The sequence below is a fragment of the Ursus americanus genome, chromosome 6 (assembly GCF_024610735.1).
Source record: "Ursus americanus isolate L20-20 chromosome 6, mUrsAme1.1.p, whole genome shotgun sequence".
Taxonomy (NCBI): domain Eukaryota; kingdom Metazoa; phylum Chordata; class Mammalia; order Carnivora; family Ursidae; genus Ursus; species Ursus americanus.
Window position 1 is genome coordinate 38,445,619 of NC_142132.1, and position 15,827 is coordinate 38,461,445.

At 50.6% G+C, this 15,827-nt stretch overlaps 1 protein-coding gene across 1 annotated transcript in view; it reads left to right on the top strand.

Moving 5' to 3' along the window:
- Positions 1–2,090: 2,090 nt before the first annotated feature.
- Positions 2,091–15,827, top strand: part of ALOX5 (arachidonate 5-lipoxygenase) — a 50,148-nt gene continuing 36,411 nt past the window's right edge. The window contains exons 1-3 of the mRNA XM_045809987.2: positions 2,091–2,327; positions 9,873–10,071; positions 14,038–14,119. Coding sequence (XP_045665943.2) covers positions 2,178–2,327; positions 9,873–10,071; positions 14,038–14,119 — 431 coding nt within the window. The 5' untranslated portion in view covers positions 2,091–2,177. The remainder of the gene's footprint in view (positions 2,328–9,872; positions 10,072–14,037; positions 14,120–15,827) is intronic.

Here is a 15,827-nt window from a genome sequence, read left to right on the forward strand (position 1 = left end):
ACAAAGGTCAGAATATTCATACACTTTGGTCCATTTCTAAATCCCTATCTTGAGAAAAACTTTTTAAAATGTTTTAAGCACCAAATATGTATTATAGCAATTAATGAGGGAAAGCAACCTAAATGCCCAGTAATAGTGGACTAAAGAAAAGAAATAGTGGTATAGCCATATAATTGAATATTAGGCAGTAGGTCAAAATATTTGAAAAGTAAAATCACATGGGAAAATACATTATAATATTAAGAAAAATGCACATATGACAAATTGCATAGAGTGGTGTGGTCCAAATGGTGTAAAAATGTCTAATAACGAATATTTACTAACTACTTTTTCTACATGTTATGAATTTCGTTTCTGTATCGAACTCTAATTTACAATGATAATTTATTACTTTTGTCCAAAAAAAATATTGTATGTACTCTTTAAAGAAAAACAATAGCCATTGCATTTTTAGATGTGAATTGCAACTCCACAGCTATCCTTCACACCACCCCCAGGGGTTCCTGGAGCCTGCCTCTTGCCTGGCAGGGGCTGGGTCCCAATTCTGGGCTATCTTCACCTGCGCATCTCAGCTGTGCCCATTCCTTCATGTCTTATTTGATTCCCTTCAGTGCCTGTCTTTCCATGAACAAAACCCGTCCCACTGAAATCTCCCGTCATCTCCCACCTGTAGGAAGTGGACTGGCGGGTACCCTCTCTCTGCTCAGAGTGGTGGTCCTGCCAGGCAGAGGAGGAAGCAGGATTTGCCACCAGGTGGAGCCCTGCTTCCCAGAAATGGGGAGCCTGTCTCAGGCCTGCCTCTTTGCACCTCCCCAGCAATGAGTGTACAAAGCTCGGGACTTGACGCACCCACCACCGGGCATGGAATGCACTTACACTTTAATTTAGTTCAGCTCATTACTGAATGTGTACCACAGTCAGACCCGGTTCTGAAGTTGGTGGGGAGGGCTTCGAGCCAGGAAAAGTGGGAATGAAGTGTGGGGGAGGTGCAGGCGAATACAGAAGACTTAAAGATCAGGTCAAAGCAGTAGGAAAGCTGACCACCCATGGGAAGCTTCCCTCTAGGGCGCAAAGCCTTCTACTAACATCTCTTTCAGGCCTCAGCCCACCACCTGCTAGAAAGCCGGCCAATTACTCCGCCAGGCAGCCCGCACCTCAGGTGCTGGCCCTAATTCCTGGAACATTCCTGCTGTGGAGTCCATATCTTCTTTCCCAGGACTTTCAACAGTGGCCCCCCCCACTCCCCGAAGAGCCATCACCAAGCAAGCCCAACTCCTTCACCACTATACCCCAGCCTCCCCGCCCCCCAAATTTCTTCAGTAACCCCCGCCTCCCCAAGCCCGCTGACCTCCTCCAGACAACACCTAGGTGCTCAGATTTGTTCTCTTGTCCTGGCCCCCCACTGGCTGCCCCGCATCCCGCTGTACACGGATCATCTCTTGTCCTGAGAGAGGCAGGCATCTGACTCACCTCGGTGCCCACTTGCAGCGTGCCCAGAGTGACATTCAGCCAAGCCTGTGACAGAAGCCGGAGCTGACTGAAGTCTCCGCGTTCCAGATACCAGTCTCAGAATCCGCTTCGGTGTGGCCTCCTCCAAGAAGCCTCCCTGGAATCCCCAGGTGAGTCTCCCTTTCCCCTGTAGACTCCCAGAGCACCCCTAGTCTAAGAAAGCACAGCATGGGTAATCGTCCCAGTCACAACGGGAACTTGGTGAGAGTAGAGACCGTGTCTCATTTTCTGGGGGTCGCCAGAGCCCAACGCTAGCGCCTTCCGGGAGCCTGGCGCTGAGACCAGCTGAGGCAGGAAGGAGGGGTGAAGAGAGAGAACAATGAATGGGTGACTGAGTGAGTGAATGAACGGATGCATGGGTGAGGGGATGGCAGCTGAGGTGGTCCCAGTCCCCAGACGGCTATAACAGCCACACAGCCATAGGGTGAAAAACAGGAATGCGCGACCCCTACGGTGTCCGCGACGGGTCTGGAGCCGTCGATGAGTGAGGGGCGGGGCGGGGGCGGGGCCGGGCTTGTGGGGTCGGGGTCTGGCCGGACGGGGGGCGGGACCGGAATATGCGGGGGGCGGGGCCGGGCGCGGGAAGAGGCTGCTGCGCGGGTCCCGGCTAGGTGCCGACGCGCGCGGACCCGCCGCGCCGACGCTCGTGAAGCTCACAGCCCTCCGCCATGCCCTCCTACACGGTCACCGTGGCCACCGGCAGCCAGTGGTTCGCTGGCACCGACGACTACATCTACCTCAGCCTCGTGGGCTCTGCGGGCTGCAGCGAGAAGCACCTGCTGGACAAGCCCTTCTACAACGACTTTGAGCGCGGCGCGGTGAGGGCACGCTGCTGGGACGGGCTGGGGACACCCGGGGCCCCGTCGGGGCGGCCGAGACCGAGGCGGGGGGCGCCCGGGACCCGTTGGGGTGGTTAGGAACCGGGCTAGGGGAGTGTCCAGGACCCCGTCGGGGCGGCTGGGACCCAAGTTCGGGGGCGGGAGGTTTGCAGGGTGAGGGCTGCAGGGCGCCGCGCTTCTCCCCTGGGAGCAGGAGAAGGTGCAAGGTCTGCTCTCCATTTCACGGATAGGGACCCCAAGGCTCTGAAAGATCCCTTAACTGGGCAAGTACTGTGGCAGCGCTGCTTGTGCCCCATTTCGTAGGGCTTCTTCCACAGGTCCTGGGGTGGGGGTGGGAGGTCGTGCGGGTCCTTGCCCTGCTGTGAAGCCCAGATGGCACCTCAGAGCAGCCTCGAACTGTGGGGAGAAAGCACAGGGCTGGGACTACAGAGATCTTGGTTGAATCAGGGTCTGACTGCTAGGTCACTCTGTCTGCTCACTGAACCTGTTTCCCCAAATGTAAAGTGGAAGGGATGACTTCAGGCTGGCACAAGAATCAGGGTGAGCTCAAGCCCAGCTACTGGCACAGAATGATACTAGCAGACGTCTTCACACCTGAGTAGCTCACATTTTCAGGTCAGGTCCCCAGAGGAATTTAGAGGGAAGGAACAAGAAAACTCAAGCAAGAAGCCTTTTGCAACCTGGAGATTGTCCTACTCCCAGCAGAGTATACACCAGGGAACACTTCCACCCCAGGTGTGAGGGCTCAGTGGAGCAAGAAGAGGAAGGAGGGCTTCTCCTCTCCCCTTCTCACTAGATACCCTGGAGCTGTGGGAGTGCAGGGAGCAAAGGGAGCCAGTGTTTACTGTACCTCTAGTCTGTGCTGCCAAGTACTACATAAGGCCATGCACAGGTGGCCCCATTTAGAAGTGAGCTCCTGATGCTGACCTGGGCATGAATTCCAGCCCTGTGGCTTTCTTGGTGAGCATGGCAGGTCATGGTCCTTACCGAGCATTTAGTGACTTGCCCAGTCCACTGCCAACTGCATAGGAAGTGCTCGTTGTGATTATTGTGACAATCCCAACACACTTCAGGTGGGTGCCCAGGGAATGTCCCCTTCCATCACTCCCCAGCTCCTGAACGACCAAAAAGATTTAGACTTCACAAAGCGGTCTTTTCACCACTTAGTTGATTATTAGATTGAACCATATGAAATTGCTCATAGTTGACAATTTTTGATAAACAAAACTGGGAATTTCATATGGTTCAACTGAATACTTCTTGGATAAAATTCATGAATTAGGTTTTAGGTCTGTAGAGGCTGCAATAAGTAGATACCAGTCGACTCCTTTTCCCAGTTTCAAACTCAGAGTGGGCTTGATTCCTCCCTAGGAGCTTCAGAACCTTGTTATTAGCCGACTTCGCACTTAGCCAAGTTCAGCACGCTAGCCTGGCTCAGGCTCCCTTCAGAAAGAGTGGGGTGTTGAGTATGAAAACAACCATCTGTTGCTTGGTTTCCCCCATGAGGGAACTGGCCCTGAGGACAGTGGTGCAGGAAGGAGGGCCAATGAGACATCCACTTGGGAAGATGACACCTTCTGCCATTTCTGAAGCACCTTCATTTACTTCCATTCTTTCATGGTTCCCCCAGCATCTCAGGGAGGAGGATTGGGTACTTCCCCTTAATAAGTGGGCCGCAGTGGGCCCCATTCTCCTCTACACACACACACACACACACACACACACACACACACACACACACCAGTGCACTCATGCTGTGCAGCACAGGGCACCCCACATGGGGCCTCTACCTGAAGGAGACACTGTGGTGTGGCCATAACAGGGTCCTTGGAAGAGGGGTGAAAGCACCGTTCTGTTCGTTATCTCTCCACCTTGAGAATTCATTCAAATGACACTATGACTGATCACCTCAGCGAGAGTCCCAGAAGCAAATTTCAGGAGAGGTTTGCATGTCACATTTCCATTGGGGTGGGAAAGGGCCAGGCAGGAGGGCTGCTGGGCTGCAGGGGAATCAGCTGGTTCCTAAAGGCTCTGAAAAAAATCCACTTTTGAGAAAGTTCCTGTTGGTGCAAAGTTACCCCACACTTTGTCTTGCACAGCCCAGAGCTACTTCCTCATTCTCCAGCCGGTGGCTCTTTAAGGACAGTCTGTCCCTGTTGGGTAAAGGTGAAAAAGAAACCTCAAAGAGAATACTTGCTCTAGAAGAACTGGCCATCCCATTTTACTTGGAAAAGTGTTCTAATCATTATGGTTAACAGTCACAGTCACAGCAATAAAGGCTGTTACCAGGCAGCCAGTTCAGTCATTTCCAGATCTTTGGCTGATCAACACCCACATTACCTCTGTGCAGAATTCAGTCAAACAGTAGGACTGATTTCTTCTCCGCAAACGGAGTTACAGATCCCCAGTTATTCTCATCAGAGTTCCATATACTGATCCAGGTCAGGCCTGGGAATTGAAGTTCTCCTGAGGTGAGATTCTCCTATAAATGGTCACACCCTCAGGGGCTCCCCACTGCCTGCTTGGGAAAGCCCAGACCATGGACCGAGACAGCCCAGAGTCTGGCCCAAGGCTAGGCAAATTTGGCAAATTGATCTGTTTCCTTACTTCTGTCAACTGAAAGCAGTTCAGGTCAGATGGGATGACTTTTATAGATCCGAAGATCTCTGGGAAATCTTACTTGAGCCATTTTCATTCCAAGACAGCACTCTTAGGAAAGCTAGGGACAATACAGAAGTGTTTAATATATTGTCCTAGAATGTATTCAGTGAGTGTAGACAAATCTTACAATTGTATATACTTCTCAAATATATTCAGGGAATGTTAACCTTACTAATCTCTTTATGAAGAGAACACTCTAGAATACCTCTTGCTCAGTAATAATATATTAATGAAGAATGAACATTTCCTTATGAACTTCCATCTCTATCCCCCAGTCTTCCCTTTCTGTCCTCACTTCCCTACATTCTGCCTCATGTTCCTCCTTTTCTTCCTTCCTCTGCTCCCTAGTCCCCACCATCCCCAAACGTCCCCCATTTCTCTTTTCTTTTCTGCTCCAATTTCTCCCTCTAGCTCTGTCTTCCAATCTCCCCCAGTTCCCTCTTCTCTGATCCACAATCTTCTCCTCTCCCTGCCCAGCCCCTCATTAGCCTCCACCAAGATGAACATCCTAGGCTGGGCCTCAGGACTCTCTTCTGTCCATGCTTCAGCAGAGAGATCCCTCTCCCTGTCCCAGCAACAACAGGGATCTGGGACAGAAACAAATGAGACCTTTCTAAAAATGCTGATGTAAAGATCAAATGAAAAGTGACCAGCTAACACACTGATGAAATATTCAAAAGCCATGGGGGCGCCTGGGTGGCAGAGCGGTTAAGTGTCTGCCTTCGGCTCAGGGCGTGATCCCGGCGTTATGGGATCGAGCCCCACATCAGGCTCCTCCGCTATGAGCCTGCTTCTTCCTCTCCCACTCCCCCTGCTTGTGTTCCCTCTCTCGCTGGCTGTCTCTATCTCTGTCGAATAAATAAATAAAATCTTTAAAAAAAAAAAAAAAGAAATATTCAAAAGCCTTAAAACCATATATCCAATAAAGAGTTGAAAGCAACAAGTGAAATCAGAAAACTGGCCCTTCTGTGGGATGAGGCTTGGGAAATGCATGTTTCCCTGCCTGCTTGCCTCTCCAGGATCTGACCATTGAACCTGCCACCTCTGACCCAAGGAGCTCCAGGCTCAAACCTCCTCCTTCTACATATGCATTCCCCGCCTAGGAGGTCTTGCTCTCTCAGTTCTCTGCAGCTAAATGTCTTGCCCATCTCTTCCCCTCCCCATTGACCTCACCTCTGAAACCTTACCACCTCCCAAGAGTTGCCTCAAATGCTATCTGTTATGCCTTTCCATGTCTTTCCACCCCACCCCATGGTTTATATACTTTATATCAAGGAGTTGAACCAGGGCTCAAAGAAAGGTCATGTGTCTCCCAATCCAGGGCTTTACCCATGATATGACCATGGGAACAGTGGGAGGAACCTGGGCTTGGCCAACCACAGGTGTGGATTCTAAGTGTGGAACCACCAGTTACTCACTAGCATGGTAGCTGCCTCAGTTTACATCTGTAAAATGGGATAATCATCTCCTTGGCCGTGCATATATACTGTATTTATTGAGGGCCTGTTACGGGTAATCCACTGTTGATAGTATCCACTGTGCAGAATGGACATGAGAATTCAATGTTTCATGGCAAATAAATTATCCACCCAGCGTACTGGCCTACGGAGAAGAGACAGGAAGGTACGCCCTGCAGCTTTATGTACCTTCCTAAGACCTGGCTTTGCTGTTTGATGCACAAGACCCTAAGATCTTTCTGGAGGCCTTTCTCTAGCCTTCGTGACTCCCCACTAGAGGCTTTCTTCAGTTCCAGAGCCACAGTCACCAGACTTTGTCCCTAAGACTTTCTAAGTTGGGCGAGACTGAACTCCTCTAGCTCTGGTTTACCTCCTGTAGCACGGGGTCTGAAGACAGGACCAGCCAAATACAAGCCAGACAGGCAGGCCTCTCTCTTTCCCCCTGCCAAAGACCCCATTAGATGGCATGTTGAGTTCCTATAAGCCTGTCCAGCCTGTTCCTTCCAGGTGAAACTCCAGGGCCCTCTGCCAGGCACTTATAGGAGTGGGTGGAGAAGGGGGACCTGGAGAGTCCCATTCTCCTGTGACTGCATGACAGGTATGCTGAATGGAGACCCCACTGTTCCCTCCCTCAGAGAAGCTGTTCTATCTCTTCCTTGTCAGTTACCACTGCCAGCTGGACATCCGGGCCTCCATCTGAGAATCACCCAGTCCTGGAGAGTCTTCTTTGGCCCCAACTCCCTTCCCTTTTTATTACAAGGTCCTGGGCTCATCCTTCCCAAGAGTGTCCACCTCAGACACTCAAGGCACCTGTTACTTTAGAATGGCTGTCCTCTCCCCACTTGCCCTGGCATCAACACCACAGACACTGTCAGCCCCCTCCAGCCCCTCAGAGCCACAGGAAAGCCGCTTCCCTGGAGCACCTGTCCAGGGCCAGGCCTCACCACACGCTGACTTCCCTTTACTTGGCCTGCACTGCCAGCAATAAAAATGCCTCATGGCCCCTTCCCCACCCTCAGGAATTCCTCCGGGTTTTGAGCCAAGAGGTTTGAGCTCAATTTCTTCCTCCCACATCTACTTCTGGCTACTCAATTTGCTGTGTGTAGTGAGGGATGGATTGCAGTGCAGGGGCCCATGCTAGCTTAACCGCTGCTCATAGGCAGTGACCCCAGGAGTCCCAGAAGCAGGACCAGTTGATCCTGATGCACACAGAAGCTGGTTACCTGTGCCCTTGGAGAAAGGAGCTCACTTAGACATCATATCATTTGGATTTCTCAATGACCGGACAAACTAGGCATTATCTCCCCTTGCTGGATGAAGAAACAGAGCTTCAGGGAGTAAAGCAATTTGCTGAGGCCCATGATCAGTCACTTTGGAGCTGCAGTATGACATTGAGACAGGCTGACTGAGATGCCCTATTGCATAGGCTCACCTTACCCTCTGACCCACACTGCCCACCCCCAATCTTTGGTAAGAATGTCTATCTTGGCCCCACAGGAGAGCTGAGGTCTCTGCCAATCTGCCTGGCAGGTGGGACCTGGAGTGGGGGTAGACCCTGCCGATGTCCAGTGCCTCTTCTCCTTCTCCAAATGGACATTGGGCCTCTTGTCCCATCAGAACCTTCCTGCTGGCCCCCTGATGCCTCAGCTCAGGGGTCTCCATTCTCTCCTTCCCCCAGAAGTCACCCCACAAGAGCTGTGTCCTTCCTTTCCTCTTCTCCTCCCAGTTCCTCAGGTCATCCAGTCCCTCGTTGGGACTTCTCTCCTAGCCCTGCACCCCAGGGCTTCCTGGCTTCTTCCCAAGGGATGAGCACCCTCCAGTTTAGATAGGCTCCCACAGGCCTGAGGTCAGTGCTCTCTGTGACCTCACCTATGGATTCTGCTCTCCCACAGGACATACTGTGGGGTAGGGGGTTCTTTCACCCTGCACGAGGGTGCATTCTGGCAGCACAGATGTGCTTGTGCTGTTAGGGACCAAGAAGTGGCATCCCAGCACAGAGGCTGGGCTCCTTGGTCCCCAGAAATGCTCCAACTAAGGACTCAGGCCCAGACCACAGAGCACAGGGAGGAGACTTCCACTTTCTGACCACAAGTGTCTGGCATCTTTGGTAACCACAGCATGCGAGCTGCTCACTGTGCTCAGAGCCAAGAGGTTTGCTAAAAATACCCAACTTCCCATTTCTCTTAGGAAGTCCTCCCTGGGGGTCCTCTGGCAGCTTGGTGGGAGAAGGATGAAGATAGAGACGCATGGGGTCACATGCAAGGTGGACACCCCTCCCCTCCATTTACTTCACTATCATGCTGAGAACTCTAGGTTTTGGCACCAAGGAAGAAGCTCAAGGATTGGTGAAATCTGGCTTAGAAAGTACCTTCGGGGGGGGGGGGGGAGGCACTGAGTCCAGGACTCCCCAAACCTGTTGGTGTATACAACACCTGAGGCAGTGCTTGAGCTCTCTTCCTTTCCCTCTGCCGTCCAGATTTGCAGACACACAGGTCACCTCCAAGCCTCAGAAGGGTTGCCCAGCACTGCCACCGTGCCTGCCCGTCTCCTAGAGTCAGGAGTCTGGCAGCACGAAGCACTGAGCAGCTCTGTCGCAGGGACCCGGTCAGCAGCCTGCACATGGCCTGCAGTGGCACCTTCTAGCAGCAAGACCAGCCTCAACCCACCACTGTGCCACGGATGTCATGGGAACTTCTTGCCTGATTTTCTTGACCTCTCTCTCTGTGGCTCCGTGAACAGCAGATATCCTAGGATGACGTCTGTGCAACCTCACTTGCACCTCAGCCTCCCCATTTTCACTCAGTTATTTGCTCCCCAGAGAACAAGAGAGACATAGAGCAGCGGTGCTGGAAAGGTCTGGATTGGAATTCCTTCTCTGCCAATGAGTTGAAATGGGACTTCGTAAGCCTCAATATCTTCATCTGTGAAACAGTCATGACTGTCCCTCATCCTCACGTCATCGTGGGGGTCTATAGCAATCGTCAGCAAGCCCTTTGCAAGATGTAAAGGACCGCCCAGCATGCAAGGGCTAGTTTGCCCCCTCCAGCCTGCAGGGTGGAAAGGCCAGCAGCTCCCCTGCCCTTATCGTGAGCAGGGGCAGCTGAAGGGGACCCTCACCAAGCACAGCCTAGCAGAGGGCACCCCTGCCTGGAGTCTCCCGTCCTCCAGCCTGAACCATGTGCAGACAGCAGAATGGCCCCCTCCGAGCAGCACCGTCCACCCCTTACTCACTAGATCTCCCTCTCCGTAACGGCCTTCCAGGATTTGTCCATCTCCGTCTCCCAGGTGCAGCATAGAGCCCGGCGAGGGCAGGCATTTGGCAGACAGCTTGGCTGAATGAACTAAGGGGTGATACAAAGGTTCAGGAATCCCCCAGACAACCTGATTTGCCTTTTTCTCCTCTCAGGTTGATTCTTATGATGTGACAGTGGACGAAGAACTGGGCGAGATCCAGCTGGTCAAAATCGAGAAGCGCAAGTACTGGCTGCATGACGACTGGTTCCTGAAGTACATCACGCTGAAGACGCCCTGTGGAGATTACATCGAGTTCCCCTGCTACCGCTGGATCGCCGGTGAGGGCGAGATTGTCCTGAGAGACGGACGCGGTGAGTGGCTCAGGCCCCTTCCACTCCCCGAGCTTCCCAGGAACCGAGAGGACTTGCAGGCCCTCCTTCCTCCAGGAACTGTATTCACGGGAATAATACCACTGCTGCTCTGTGCCTCGATGCCTGCAGGGGGTACGACTTCCTCAGGGTGGTACGAAGCCCCACGCTCAGAGGGTGGAGCGAGAGGCCCCCGCACATGCTCAGCTGTCTTCCCTCTGTGCTGCAGCCCTTCAGGAGCAAGCTTATGACTCCCTTTTTGTCAGAGGGTCCCTTGTAGCAAGTACCTGTGGGACATCTCCCTAGCTGGCAGTTCTCCCCGTGAATTCTCCACTTCTCCTCTCTGTGGGTCATAGCGGGGTTTGGGCCCCAAGGCACCCTACACAGGCCTGGGAAGGGAAGAGGTTGATAGGAGTGCCCCAAGTGCCAGCCCAGAGGGGCCATGGCCAGACCTGGCAGTCATGGTCACCAATTGTTAAGCCTAAAGTCCTACATTTTGCTAAAAGAAAAAAGAACCTAAAATCTACCCTCTTAAGCAAGACCCTCCAATGTGCAGACCCCAGTCTGGCACTTCCTTGGGAGAGCATTCCTCGTAAGAGACAGGCAGTTGGCCCAGTGTGGAGCAACAGAGAGAGGGATGGACGGCAAAGCTCAGCTGAGGCCACTGTCCCTCTGAGTGACTCCCCCTTGTGCACTAGCCTCTTAGCGTGTGGGAGTCAAACCCATGCCTCGGAAAAATTCTGTGTGACTTCAAGTCATGGCCTTTCAGTTTGCTCACACTCTAAACCCAGAATGAGAAGTCTTCAAAGCTGTGTACCCCTAGAATAATGAGGAGGAGGAGGACAGATGTTTTACTCGTAAGGTGCTTAATACTTCTTAGTCGACAGCACATTCCTATCACTAGATCATTCATTCTTCACAGAGGTGCAGTGGGGTAGGCAAAATGGAAAGGATTACTACCCCCATTTTTTAGCTAAGAAAACCAGGACAAAGGAGAAAAAAGTTCTTTTCTACCTAGTGTTCTTAAACTATCAGGCCACATCCCATTGTTTCTCACATGGAATTTAAGAAACCAAATTTCAAAAATATTTCTGAACTGAATGATTGGAGCTAGAGGATTTTTGTCTCACGACCTCATGACAAAAAAAAAAAAAATCACAAAGTTCATTCTGTCTTGTGGTGGCCAGAATGTGCACTGTTGTGGACAGGCGTTCTTTTCCTTCTCTGGTATTGGAAAAACACTAGCTCCAAGTCTCCCTCCTGCCCCTCCCACCCAGGGTCTTGGTTGTGCAGTCTTCTTCCCACAGACCCTGAATCCCTCTCCAGCAAAAAACATATGGCACATTCAAATGAGGATGTTTAGAAAGGTGTAGGCCAGTGTGCAGGGGGTCACAGCAGTGTGCAGGACTGCTAGTCCTGGTGGGGTGAGGGGCGAGAAAGGATGCCAGATTAATCCCAGAAGGGGAGTGTCCTGGAGACAGACTCCCTTGGGAACAGCTGTGGCCCCCAGTAGAGATGCAGACAGCCTGGGGAAACACCGAGAGAGGACCCGGGAATAATGTCCTCTCCTCATTCTCCCATGCCCTCCTCTCTCTGGTCTGGCTTCCCGTGGCTGAGCCCAATCTGAAGCCCATCAACATAATTCATTCCAATCAAGAACAAGATCGTCCTTCAGGGACAGGACAAGGTGAAGGATAGATCTGGAGGGGCACATAGAAGCTATCCATCCAGTATGTTCCACTTGTCGAGTGCTGTGTAGCAATCTGAGAGGCTTTAAACGGCCTTTTATTTTGTGCCTGATCTCATGGTCAGAAATCTGGGAAAGGCTCAGCTGGGCAGTTCATCTGTGAGCCATGAAGCATCAGCTGAGGGGGAAGGACTAGGAGGCTCACTTCTAAGATGGTTCTTCTCTCCCATGTCTAGTGCCTCGGGGCTCCTGGGCCTCTCTCTCCACCTGGACTCTCATTCTTGAAGCCTTCTCTATGGCGTGGGGCTTCTCACAGCTAGGCAGTCATGGGGCAGTTGTACTTTTTATGTAGTGGCCATCTTCCAAGAGCAAGTACTCCAAGAGACAGAAGGTGGAAGCTGTCAGTCTCTTCCTGCCCGAGCCTGGAAACTGGCAGAGGGTAACTTCCACCATATTCTATTGGCTCAAGCAATAGAATGGGTCACAGAGCCCACCCAGACTCAAAGGGGACACAGACCCTACCTCTCAATGAAAAGAATGTCAAAGAATTTATGGTCGTCTTTAATCCACCACATGGCACAACAACCAATCCTTGGGACAAGCTGGAAATGAAGGGGCCCAGCCCACAAGCAGTCTCTGTCATCTAACACTTCACCACGATACCCGGGGTGAACACGGAGGTCCCAGGGACCCAGAGCATCTATGTGAAAACACAGCTTCAGTAAGGCACTCGTATCAGTGTTTCGAATCAACCCCTACTCCCAAACCCTGGGGCATTCAGTCTAGGTCTTGTCACCTGGTCACCTGCTGTGTTCCCAAAAGTTCCATCAGTCACTGGGATAGACTGTCCAACACCTTCAGGGCCAGGACAAATGGAGCTTACACCTTTTGAAACTTGGTATGTGCAGTTCCACGTGTTCTGCCTTATTCATACCACTGAAACCGAAGAGACCCAATTTCTCAGAGCCGGGTGCCTGACGAAGAGGCTGGTGCTCTGAGGTGGATTAGAGACGATCAACGTCAAGTGCCCACAGCAGTGTCTCCTGTAGCCAGTGAGAGCTGTTGTTACAGTGAATACTCATCTTGCCTTCAGTGGTCTCAGGCCGCCCCTACTGGATGGCTTTCCATCCCCCTGGAGAACAAGGAGGGGCCCCAGTGACCTTCCTTTCTGGGCCCCAGTTCCCAGCCCTGGACTGGAGCTGCCTCAGCCAGAAGTTGCTCTGAGCATGGGCCAAGAGCTGTGGGCTGTAACGAGGTAAGTTCAGAGACTGAGAGTAGGCATTTACAAGCTTTTACGGCAGCTTGCAAGAACTATTCTATGACTGTTGCATCTTATAATAAAAACAGGGCTTGTGTTTTGAATGTCCTTGGTTTGTTTTTTATTTCATTTTGCCGGTAGTTAATTTTTATTGTATTTTACAAAAATATCAGTCTGTGATGAAATGGAAATTTTAAGAGCCACAGAGAGCTGGAGAAGCACTATTATAGGCCCCCCCTTTTCGGGAGATGCTCTGGAATCCTACTAGTGTGGGGGCCCACTAACTGTGTTCACTGGCTTTACCTTAAATCACAGTATAAAGGGTAAGCATGAACCGGCCTCTCCTGCTCTAAAGGCCCTTACGCCACTTGCCCCACTCCTGAAATGCGAACCAAGACACCTTTGAATCTGGGCTAAGAGGGAGGAAGAGGAAGCTCAGTCTATCATGATTACAAGGACAATAATGTTCATTACTGTCCCCACTTACGGGCGGCCAAGCACTGTGTACAGTACTCACTAAATCCCCACCATGACCCTAAAAATAGGCGTTTTCTCTCCATTTTACATGTGAGGAAGCTAAGGCAGCTTGCTGTATACACTGTGCCTGCTGCAGACAGGCAGAGAATCACTGACCTACCCCCGTAACGCCTGGTGAGAACCAAGCCCGGCTCCTGTATCTGGATGTGATTCTCAGGGCCCCGAGCTGCAGGGCCCCGAGCTTGCTGAGTGAGCAGGCAGAAAGAAGGGGAACTGGATTTGTCTTTTATAATGGGAGTGGCTAAGAGCACGGGATTTGAATCTTGTGTTGGAAATCCACTAATTAGATGTGTGACCTTGGGCAAAGTTCAAAGGCAAAGCTGTTCAACCTCCCTAAGCCCCAGTGTCCTCAGCATGAACGGGAGGTGGGGGGGTGTTCTGAGGCAGGTAAAGATGGTGCACGGGCAGGGGGTGTGAGGGAAACCCGAATATTGGACGTTGTTACCTTCTTCCCGTGGCTGTTCTCACACCTGTCCTTTCCTCACAGCAAAGCTGGCCTGCGATGACCAAATTCACATTCTCAAGCAGCACAGACGTAAAGAGCTGGAAACACGGCAAAAACAGTATCGGTGAGTTATGACATCAGACCAAACAGCCATAGATAAACTGTGCCCACAGATTACGGCTGACCACTGCTGGTAAGTGATGGCCAAGCCACCAGTTCCCTGGAGCGCTCCTCAATCCCCTGTCTCCCCCCGACCACCACTCCAGGCAGAGATGGTACAGAGCATTATGGAAAAAACTTGAGGTCAACCATAGCAGCATTTAGGAGGAATGGGACAGCAAAAGCTTAGATTTACATTAATGTTCTTTCACCTCCCCTTGTAGAGATTACCCCTCACTTTTTATGTCTTCTGATAATAATTCGATCGTAAAAGTGATATATAATCTACAACAAAATTGACAAATCTTTAACAGACCAAGAAAAAAGAGAGAACTCAAATTATTAAAATTGGAAATAAGAGACGCACCCACCTCACACATTAAAACAAATCAAAGGAAATAATATAAACAGCTGTACACCAACAAATTAGATAACTTGGGTGAAATGGACAAATTCCTAAAAAGACAGAAATGACCAAACTGACTCAGGAATAAATAACCTGAATAAAACAGTCACAAGCAAAGAGATTGAATCAGTAATTTCGAAACTTCCGACAAAGAAAAGCCCAGGCCCCTGATGGCCTCACTGGTTAATTCTACCAAACATGTAAAGAATTAATATCAATCCTGCATAAGTTCTTCCAGAGAATAGAAGAGGAGGGAACACGTCCCAACTCATTGGATGAGATCACTATTATACCAAATCAGACAAAGATATCAGAAGAAAACTGTACACCAATATCTCTTATGGGTATAGATGCAAACATTTTCTACAAAATTCAACAAAATACTATAGCAAACTGGATCCAGCAGCATGTAAAAGGCATGCTACGGTATGACCAGGTGGGATTTGTCGTAAGGAAGCAAGTTTGGCTTAACATCCCAAAATCAGTTAATGTAATGCACCATATCAATAAAGAACAAAGAAACACATGATCGTGTCAAAAGACACACAAGAGTGCATTTGACAAAATCCGCACACTTTCATAATTGAAAAACACTAGAAAACTAAGAATTAAAGGGAAATTTATCAACCTGATAAAGGGCATTGGTAAAAAAAAAAAAAATTTACAGTTAACATCCTACTTAATGGGAAAAGACTGCATGCTCCTCTCCTAAGGTCCAGAACAAGATAAGGACGTCAGCTTTGACACTTCTGTTCAACATTGTACTGGAGGTTCTAACCAGGGCAATGAGCAAGAACGGGACCAAAGGCACCCACAGTAAAGAGCAGTAAGCAAAGCCATTGCCATTCACAGAAGACATGATCTTGGATGCAGAAAATCCTAAGGAATTCATAAAAAACTATTGGAATGGCTCACCTGGGTGGCTCAGTCAATTAAGCATCTGCCTTCAGCTCAGGTCATGATCCCAGGGGCCTGGAATTGAGCCCCCAGTCGGGCTCCCTGATCAGCGGGAAGCCTGCTTCTCCCTCTGCCCCTCCCACTGCTTGTTCTCTGTCTCTCTCTCTCTCTCTCTGTCAAATAAATAAATAAAATCTTAAAAAAGAGGAGAAAATAATACATGATCTAGAATGCTCATCTGGGAAATGGTCAGTGGGCTGTATCCAGCCTGTAAGTTTGTCTCATGGTCATTTTGGAGCCCTGGTTACACAGGGCTCTTACTCCCCAGGTTTTCTCAGCCCAGCACCTGTCTATTATCAGGCGTCTTTCA